This window comes from Halyomorpha halys, unplaced genomic scaffold (assembly GCF_000696795.3).
Source record: "Halyomorpha halys isolate HHAL.00 unplaced genomic scaffold, Hhal_1.1 Scaffold408.1, whole genome shotgun sequence".
Classification (NCBI taxonomy): domain Eukaryota; kingdom Metazoa; phylum Arthropoda; class Insecta; order Hemiptera; family Pentatomidae; genus Halyomorpha; species Halyomorpha halys.
Window position 1 is genome coordinate 107,918 of NW_027113749.1, and position 11,161 is coordinate 119,078.

Here is an 11,161-nt window from a genome sequence, read left to right on the forward strand (position 1 = left end):
TGTTTTGTGGTAATGTAAAAGTCATGTGTTAAACCGTCGGTCATTTTATATTCTATAGTTGCTAATTTCGATTTCACTTAATATATCTTATAAAGTTTTCATTTCAATTTACTGCAGTTAAGACAACAGTAACTAAACAGTTAAGGATTTTCTTCCATTTACGGATTGTTGATGGCGAATGTTCATTCCAATTTACTGCAGTTGATGATATTTTTTCGATATACGAGTAGCTGATTAGGTTTTCAATGATAGTATTTCAACTTCAATATTAAATCTTTGACTATGTCTGCGCATTATAGTCTTCTCATTGAAATATTCAATCGTTTTAACGATTCCTAATTAGTATTTCAAGATTATGAATTTGATTTTTTGAAATGTATAATATAATATAAAAAATGGTAATTTTAATTTCAGCATTCTTGTTAAAAAATCCAAAATAAAAACAAAATCTAACTAACGGTCTTATCACAGACGAAAACAGTAAATTACGTTTCATCGAGTAGTAAATTTGGATATAGCCACCTTAATAACAATACACAATTCTAAACCAAAAAAATTCTTCCAAAGTAATCTTTACTTGGAAATGTTCACACTCAAAATAAATTTAGATAGGAAATTAAAAAATACTAAAAAAAAAGTTGAAAAATCAAATGAACGACTAAATCTATGAAATTCACATTCTCTATAAAAAAAAAAAAAATCATTTAAATTATAAAATAAATAAACGAAAAATATAAAATCATATTACTAATTGAAATTAGGAATGAATATTAATTTAAACATCATATTAGAAACTAAAAACTGTTTTCATTGAAATTATGATTAAAATAAACAGGTTTCAGCAATGTAGTAAATTTTATAAAATAAATAAGAGGGAAATGTAATTATTAATTTTTTTATTCAAATTGAATGGTTTGGAGCTAGGATGTGAAATGACTTTTGAAATGGCTTTTAAACCGATTAGGAATTTTGAGCTAAATTCTCCCTTGTTTCATTACAAAACTATTTATTGTTTTAGTTTTTTTTATACTACATACCAACATATTTTATTGTAATTATGTCATATGAAACTACTTCACCGAAAAGGTTTCATTTTGCTTATCACATTATAGCCCCGAGCCCGTCAATCATCTATTACTAATTATTTCTTCATCGGTAGTATCGTGATGATGTATTGCAAGTGAGTAACACATTCGTACAGATATGTTTAGTATTATACGATAGATAAGCTGTAAAATTATGAAGCAAATAAAATTTGATTTTATAGGACGTATTATATAATTATCAGATAAGCAATCGCTGATATCGTTTTGACCTATGACCGTTTGATACTGCGATCGCATATTTTCTTACCTGGAATATTTCCTCGTTTCGCACGCACCTCTGCTATCAGCAGCTGTTTCGAAAACAGTTACCGCTATAATTATAAATCAATAAACGAAAATTATAGCTATATACTAAGCTTATTTGTATATTGAAATGGCCTAAACACTTTTAGTTTTAAAATTATATTTTTACGTTAAATATATTTAAAAGAGAAGTGTGGGTGCATTGGATGTGTTAATTTTTTCAGTTTTTCTTTTATAAATCTAAAAATATTAAGTTTGTTAAAAATAAGTTTTTTCCAAAATTAAAGTACACTATATTTTGAAGTAAAATTAGTAATATAACTTTTTTATTTTTTATTTTTCCTCAGGCCTACGTTAACCGTTTGGCAGAACTGACTTTTTTTATCATTTTTTGGTGTTTCACTCTCTGCATGCGTTGATATCAACACAATCATTATTGGTATTAACCAATAATAGTTTAAATGTTAATTTGAAGTCTTGAAATTGAAAATAGTAATTTTTTTGTATAATTAATATAATTTCTACACCTAAATGTTTAATACGATATTATAGCTTTACGCAACAGTTCTGTATTTAAATTGTATATGATATAATCTGAAGACATTGAAAAGTTTACGGTAGACTAAAGCGAGGACTATTGTAACAAGTTCCACAAGAAATTCTTATGTTCCTAACTAGTATTGGCCAATCCTGGCAAAATCACGATTTTCCATTCCGGGCACCGACTCGCGTAATATCGATTCCCAAAACGAACAAAGAAGCTATGGTCAGTACCCTGTAAAACCATTGAGGGAATAATAAATAACGCAAAGTTATGGGATTTAAAGAAAACACAGCTGCATTCTTCTAGTCAATGATCCGTCAGGTGAAAAATTCTCAATAATTCACAAGCTTCAATGCCCCTGAACCGTTCTGCAATTCTGAGATCTTTTGAAAGTAGGCAACATCTCGAATTTATGAAGTATTCACTATAAGTCTATCTAGATAGATGGCTTCAACAAAGAAAAAGTATGGAATAATAAAAGAAAAAAAACCTAGATGTTTATAAATGTATATATTATACTTAAAGCATATTTTCTTGAGTAGCCTTAATATAGGCGATGCACTCAAGTCTCTAATCAAAAAATCATGTTTAATTACGATATTATATCCAGTCAAAAGTATAGATAATCAAAAATAAATAATAAGAAGAAACATGATAAAAAGATCAATATAAAAAATGGGTAATGATAATAAAATAAATAAGCATAGCAAACAGGTAAATAATTGAGATAAAAAAAATGAATCAATCAAATAAAAAAAAATATCATTTAGAACACAATCATGCTGAATTGAAATATCAATATGTAATAGTGTAATAAATTAGAAAATATGTAATTAAATAAATAACATAAAAGTATTTTTCTTTAGTATGTTAATGTAAATAAGATGTGATAAAGCCAGACTAATGAAGCCGAATGAGAAAAATCAGCTTTGAGAAACAAATGATTATCAATGACAATGGAAGTTTTCGTCCCGTATGTTGGTTGAATAAGTTCCATACGTGCTCTGAAATCCGATGAAATTTTAGATAATGGGAACTAATTACTCTGTGAGGCGAACGTAACCTTGTATTCTTTCCCATAAAATACAGATACGGTTCAAAACATTACCACACAAACTCTGAAATGTTGCTTTCCGTGTTCCTCGTCACACTGTGTACCTTTGCTGTTGTAAGTGAAACTTATATATCACCCAGATTGATAATAATATACTAGTGTTTTCTCAGGGACGTTGTAGGTTCGATTCCCACCTGAGCGGTTAACATTCATTTTTCGGCGATCCCAGAAAAATGAATCTTGACACTCATTTCTTGGTTAGTATGCGGCGGCAACTCAGGTAGTCGTCAGGAGGTTGGCAAAAAAGGACCACTAGGCCGACTTACCGGACTTGTTCCCCTCCACCAAATATCAGTACCAGTACCAGTAGTATTGTCTCAGTTATCCTAATTTCTTTCTTTATATCAATTGCTTTTACGATTACGAAAGACCGATTTGTTTCAAATGGACTACGCAAACGCGTGAAAAAATCCAGTCATGGGAATAACTATACCAGAGAAATCATAGATTTTTATTAGAGAACTCCAGTTTTCTAGAGTTGATTTTATATAAGCCGTATTTCATTCTCTAAAGCCTTTTTCGTCGAATAATTGAGCTAAAACTAAAATATTAGCTGTAATATTTAATAATAATTTAAAACGTCATGATTATGTTAGAGTGAGACCTCCATATGACGAATAAAGCAAATAAACAAACCTCAATATAATCAATAGAGAACGTGAAAAAATCTTGATATGATGATTGATTGATATGATCGTGTAAAAAAACAAATATTGATATTTCGAATTTATGTTCTCTTAGAAACAAAAAATTTGGTTCTTAATCATATTAATTTAGTTTTTTATGTATTTTTGTACAAATGTGGTATTTAGTGAGTTTCTTTTATTAAATTCAAACAAGCTTTCTTTTTACTCATTAATATTGTATGTTATAAAATAAATATTTTTGTAGGATTTGGGTATATTCTACACATTTTGGATCTCTACTCCCAGATTTTGTACATTTTGAGTTTTAAATTGCACGAATCCGGTCTCTAATTGTCACTGTAGCAATGACAGTATTGCTAATAAACCGCTAAAAATATGACTGTTCATCCGCTTATTTTATTTATATACTGCTATTTATCCTGTGAATATTGTGAAGAAATATAATGGAAGATCACATAAATCTGTCATTCTATTTTAAAAATGGTTCTTTATAAATTCTTACTATATTTGCCCATATGGATCTATAATTCAATACCATCAAGAATAAATTAATTGAGGAATTCATATTATTCCCTAATCTTATTTAATATACTTTTAATATTTGATATACATTTTTTTGATGTTCTTACTTCATAAGGATCTTTAACTTTGCATCATTTTTCTTAATTTGCTTTTTTAATTATGTGTTGTAGTTATTTCATTAGCTCATACTTCGTTTATTTCATTAGTTTATATACTTCGTTTTATTTGTTTTTAATAATTTCTCTTTATTTCATCATAGTGAAAACTGGTGCATATAGCCTGTTTGTGACGATTAAAAATGATGGCCTTATTAGCTCTGATCGAGTTTCTTTTTTTTATTACTTAATATATTTATTGAAATTTACAACTGTTCATTATAATACATTTAGTAAATTTGATCTTAGTTAAAATGGAGTGTTACAGGCGTGTAGAGAAATTACCCATTGGTAGCACTCTAATATCGTTTTACATTAGCAGGTCTCCTGACCATCTTCTTTTCAGGCCCCTCGGAGGATTGTCAGGAATGGAAGAGGATGCAAGGTTAGAAACTAGGTGGTTTGAGTGGTTAGGGAGTTTATAATGGAAGGGGTGATATCTGATTCGGGCTAGCTCGGTTACAGATCGAACATTAAGGTCTTTATTTATAATTTTATTTGTGACAAAGTTAGGAGGATTGAGTATTTTGGATTGCAAGAATTGGATACGAGAGGAATTCGAAGGTTTAGTGGAGCTCCAAAGCTCAACTCCATATGACCAGATTGGCCTTATTACAGTCATGTATATCTGTCTTTTGTAATGATTTGGAAGTTTAGACCGTTGGTATAGTAAGTGTTGCAATAGTCGAAATCAATGTTCTTGTCTTTTCAGTCTTGTGTGAGGATTCTAGGTAAGTCGCCTGTCCACATGTAGTTCAAGATAGCGGATCTGTTCGACAGGGGTAAGAGCAACACAATTAAAGGAAACTGAAGGGCAGTCGAGAAAATAAAATATATATTTACAATATTTTGTCAAATATGACTTGAACATTTAATCAAATTCTTTATAGTTAAAATTGTTTGTAAATTTTATTAGAGAGCAGAAGATTCAGAATCGAGCGTTGAAACGTCTGAAGAATCAAACGAAAAAAATGAACATGCAAAGAAGTATATAGAAATCTTTATGGACTGCAGCATCAAATACGATGTCCCTCCAAGTAAATAAGAATTTGTAATTTTTAGCCCCTTTAGAAATTTAAAAGCATAAATGAGTTTTATTTTTTATTTATTTCTATTTTATTTTGTCTTCTAGACTACTTTACATTGATTGTGACTGGAAACGCTCCTGAATATGAGAATGCAAAGGTAATTTCATAAATTTCTTCGCTGCTTATCAATAATATTAAATATTTCAAAAGGACTTAAAGAAGTTTTGTGTTTTTCCAGTGTTTTGTGAAGTGCGGTTTGGATGGCATGAACTATGTAAGTATCCACATCCGTTTATCTCAGATATTATGAAGATAAATTTCATCAGTACATGTTATATTTTATAGTTGAATGAAGATGGTAGCCTCAATGAAGATGTGGTGAGATCAGTTGTACAGCGGTACTTCAAAGAACCAAATGCTAGAGAACTAGTGGTCAGCACGTGGATGAACTGCGAGAAAAAAAGTAACCTTATCAGACATTACTATGAAAAATATTTATAAATTATATAAGGAATTATAAGGAAATTTCTATAAATCATTTTGGATGTCACCACCCAGCTATTAGGTAGATAAGTATGAAAATGGAGTCAAGTTTTTGTCACACTTTTCAACGGATAAATGCGTTTCAGTATTCCTTACGTTAAAAAAAAACATTTTGGCATATGCGCTTACACAACGACTATGTCTGAAACTTGTGGACCGATTTTGTTGCTTCCTTTTTTTTCCCTGAATGCTATGTTCTAAATCGGGCACCCTCTGAGCACTAAACAAATGCTTTTCACAAGTATACACTGTCACAGATATAACGAAGTTAATGAAACTTACCAATAAAAAAAAAAATCCCAGAGAAAAAAAAACAGGAAAAGATGCTTTCAAAAAAAGGTAATTTTATTTTTTCCTAAATCTCAAAAATATCCGTAATACTTTAAACTTAAAATAAAAATCTGGATTCCTTACTTTTCGGGACTTGTTTATTTCAACAATAACAACTTAATAGGACTGGAATCACAAAGCACACAACAACCAAACTTTGTACTGGTGTTATTCATATAAGCTGAGAGGAAAATTTGGGTTGACTTACTGGATAAATTTTTCAGCAAACCTTAGTCTGGGATACAGTTAATTGTCTTGATTTGAAGGTACGATATAATATATTAAAGTATTACTAAATTATAAAAAAATAGTAACAGTGAATGCTCCATTTTATCAGTTTTTATAATTGAATAATAATTTAGAGGGCTGGGGGATTTATATTTTAATTTTAAAGGTTATTCATTTCGTTTAGAAGGCAGTAATTTATTTCTAATATACTTGTATTGATACATATTTTATTAATACTATTGAAAAAACTGTAACTATTTCAGCCATCTTTTAGTATGCTAAAGATTTGAATATTGACGTTATTTTGTTTCTTTCATTATTTATTTCAATATGACAAATGACTAACTGTTATGTAATTATTTAAGTATTCCAAGTACAAAGATTATCTTTTTTAATTACATACATTAAAAGTTGTTTCAATGCACTACAGAGCGACGAAGTATATAGTAAAACATTTTATATTGCACCATTGTTGCAACTCAAGAATTCTGCAAGAGTGAATACTGAATCGTTTAATGACATTGATGGAAATCTTTTTACGATAATATTTTTAACCGCGAGTAAATTTCATAATTGTATGTTGCAACGCAAATATAGCCTCAATAAAAGTACAGTTACTTTTTTTTTAATATAGCATGAAATTTGAATAACTTACAGAAATGAAATAAAAATTTAAACGGATTGTGTGTAATCATATTTTTTTATTTTATTAAAATTGTTTTGTTTGCACCTGGAACAATTACCACAAGAAACAAATGGGTTAAATTATGTTGAGCATGGTTTTAGTAGGCATAAGAGATACAGCATTTAGTAATAAGACCGTATGAAAAAGCAAGATGAATTCGCTGTTGATCTTAACAATAATCTTTTAATTTTTTCGCTATTTTGGATGTTTGTCATTTAATCTGTACTGTTACTATAGGGTTTTTTAGATAAGTAAATACTTTTAACTCATATTCTGAGGAAACCTTACATTTTACTTACGTTTACGTTCTTTAATGGCATATGGGGACCCCTTGCCAATCTTTTATCTCTTAGTTAGTCCCAAGTTAATTTATTCGTGTGTAGGGTTGGAAAGTTGACGAAACAGTACGTAACGCTTTGTGTTACCTGGTAAATATAGGATATGAATTGCCATAGTTTAGCTCTGAATTGCATTTTTTTTGCCGAGGTTGTTTTGTAATCTTTACAATAAATTTCAATTTTAGGTAGGCTAAGACATTTTTTTCAACTTAATCATTCAATAATATAAATTATTATTGTTTTATAGGCCAATCCGACCAGTATGCCGATGACTCGTGTGAAAGGGCTTACAACATGTTCATGTGCTACTCCGACAGCATGAGTGAGGTATATCATACATATGCACCAACTCTATAATGATAATTTTAGTATAGTAAATATATATATAAACCAATACCATTACCTGTTTCCTGATTTTGAAAGCAGATAACCTGGCTCAGGTATCACTCAGTCGCCAAGTTACTCAATACCATCGAAGGATCAGCTATTAATCTTTTAGGAAGCCTGGGAGTGACCCGAAAGAAGAGTCAATGTAGCGCTCATAGTGTTTGGCACAGTAGTTTGGTGTTCAGTGAGAGCATATATGATTTAAAAAAAAAAACAAACAGTAATAATCTGGATATTACATAATTTATAGTAATTAAAATTTTATAAATATTTTCATATGTAGTTATTAACAACACGAAAAACAACATGTATTGGCTGAACTGAGTAGGAATGTTTTCTGCAACTTTATGTATCTTAAAAGGTCTTCAAAATTTACAAGGTTCAACCACCATGATACGTTTTGTTAAAAAAACTTAATTCTCAATTCGAAATAATAATTAATCAAAAAAGATAAATAAATCATATATAAGAAGATGGTCAGGGTTGCGGTCAAAAGTGTTATTATCAAATATTTTACAACTATTTATTTTCTGACGTTTCGCCCCACTTTGCAGGGCTTCATCAGGGCTAAAATGATACAATAATAAGCATAAAAATACAAAGATACGATACTATGATAAGAATAAAAACAAGTAACAATGGCAAGAGTAAAAATTTCTTTATAAAAATACGTAAAATATAAAGCTAAAAAAGTAGAGGAGATGCACATAAAACAAAAAAAAAAATACGGGTAAGGAAGAAAGAGAAAAAAAAAGAAATTTAGAGATAGAATAAACGTCATGAAAGAATAGTAAAAATAAAAATAAATAAATAATAATAATGATATAAAATGATAATAAATGAGCAAAGAGCAAGTCAGGACAACATACCTGTTCAAAGGAATCGGTTGAACAGAAAGATACAATGAAGCGGAAGCGTGGAGGAGTGGGGAGGAGGTAGCCAGCAAACTGTTTAACGGTTTTATTTCGATTTCAAATACGTTGCGTATACAGGAAGTAGTGATAAAGATATGACGAAAAATGAAAAATGATAAGAGAAAAATATAGAATGATAAAGTACATGATAATAATAATAACTATACCATTTAATTATATTAGACAATTTTATGACTATTTGAGGTTTTTCTACAGTCAATCATCGATCAAATCATACAAAACTGATTTTGTCAATTATCATATTATTTTAATTTTGTAGTCCTTTTCTTGTGTCCTTGATACATTTTATTTTATTTTAGTAAAAATAAAATATTTGATGTTTTTTCTTGTATATAAAATCATGATAACAGGAGTGTGGCTCACTCCTGACATCAGAACTCCTAATATTACTTTTTATTTCTCATCTATTGATTTCTAAAATATCAAATAGCGATCATTGTATAATGGTAATGACTATATGATAAATACCTCTTAAACTCAAAATATTATAAGATATTCTTCTAGAAATGAAATAGTTAACTTGTATTTTTCATTTTTTTTTTCATAGAGCTATATACCGGCTAGCCCTGGTGGATCAGAATAAGGACAGTGGGGAGTGGTACCATCATTTGTGAAATTATTCTTTCAATTCAATAAGTGCATTCATTGTAAGTGTGCATTGTCGATTACTTCGGTTCATTAATTATACATATACTTAAATTACATTTGTTATAAACAAAATAAATATTTTTACTGTGAAATGTTTTATTTTATTCTTAAGATGTAATTTAAATTTTAGTATTTAATTATAAATGAACTAAGACCACAATTTTTCTCTTCTAATTTAAAACAGTAATTTTGCCATAAATATTTAAAGAATTACATCCATGAAAGCTGCGTAAATCCCATAATGAGATCTTCAGATTAACCCAACGAAGACATTTATCAATATTTACTTATCAGATTAAATTTTTTATAATATTATAAGTTATATTTTAATTCTTCAAGGCTAAAATAAAAGTAGTTCGCCGTGAACTAACATCCAAGTATATTTGTTTTCAAAACGTGTCTTGAACTTCAATTGTACCTAGATGTAACCTTATTATATTCCAAAGCGAATCTCGCTTTGTTAGTGTTGCTATATAAGGCTGAAAAAAACAAATATAGTCATTGGATCGAGGGTCAAAATGACTTTCCTTCTTGCAGTCTTCTCTGTTGTTCTTCTGGCGTCTTCTGCCGTAAGTAATATTGTAAACATGCATTCATATTTAAAATATCAGAATATATTCCAACAAAAGCAGTTGCAACATATCCTCAAACCTAGATAAAACTTAAAACAATCGATTAAATTATTATTCCGATACCTTCCATCATTTTCTCCCTATCGTCTATAAACTTTGTTAATTCATTTTACTTAAGTCTGGTGTAGCGTGAACAGAAACCTGCAAAAATATTTTGTCTCGAAAACTATTCAAGACATCATTATACATTATTGTAGGAAATTTGCGCAATGAACCAAAAAACAAGGATAACTTCTGAGATTATCCTATCTTAATTCTCCAAAAAATTAAAAATATCTAAATATGATTTGTGTGAATTTTAAGAAATGGTTGTTTTGTTTTAAGAAAATTTCAATATCTAGAATCTCAGAGATGGTTAATGTATGATGCTTATAATGGTTTTAATGCTCAGAATGCTCAAACTGGTTTTAAAATCCCCATGTATAAATGGACAACTCAAAAATTATAGAACATAAATTGATTTTCAACATGCATTGTTTAGCACGTTGGAAGAAAAATTTATGAAATTTGTAAGATAATTAGTACTTACACTAACCACAATATCACCACATAAGGCCAAAGAAAAAAAATTAAAGCAATATTCTAAACACACCTTGTCTCAATTAAGGATTATAATGTATATAATTTTTACCGTCTCGGAGAATTTGTTCATACTGATAACTCAGGGCGATTCCTAGTTTTTCAACCTAGCTAGTTATGAAATATAGCTTGGTATAAAAACAGTTCTTTTCAAAAACTGCTCCAAAAGGTAAGTGGCCTTTTCAGGGGATGTTGGTGGTGGGAAAAATTTCTTCGAATTATTTTTGGTGTTGTCTTTAAAATGATAATTGAAAGAGTATATCGTTTAGTGGTAAAATATATTTAAAAGGCAGGCAACTCACAACATTGAATAATATAACGTAACTTAAGCTGTGATATTTAGTAAGTTTGAAAAAATATTTTCTCAAAAAAAAAAAATTATTATTTACACGAGGCATCTTAATAGAATTCTTGAAGTATAAAAAAATGTTATATGTTTCTTACAAAACGATTGTGATGTATACAAATACCAGAATGGTGCGTTGAAGAAATGTTAA

The 11,161-nt window shown here is 29.1% G+C and overlaps 1 protein-coding gene across 1 annotated transcript; it reads left to right on the top strand.

The window, feature by feature from the left end:
• Nucleotides 1-2,941: 2,941 nt before the first annotated feature.
• LOC106682335 (uncharacterized) lies at nt 2,942-9,545 on the top strand. The gene is made up of 7 exons (XM_014423137.2): nt 2,942-3,061; nt 5,248-5,368; nt 5,464-5,516; nt 5,598-5,633; nt 5,705-5,822; nt 7,731-7,810; nt 9,353-9,545. The coding sequence occupies exons 1-7, from the start codon at nt 3,017-3,019 to the stop codon at nt 9,386-9,388; spliced, it is 489 nt and encodes a 162-aa protein (XP_014278623.1). The 5' UTR covers nt 2,942-3,016; the 3' UTR covers nt 9,389-9,545.
• The last annotated feature ends 1,616 nt before the right edge of the window (nt 9,546-11,161 follow it).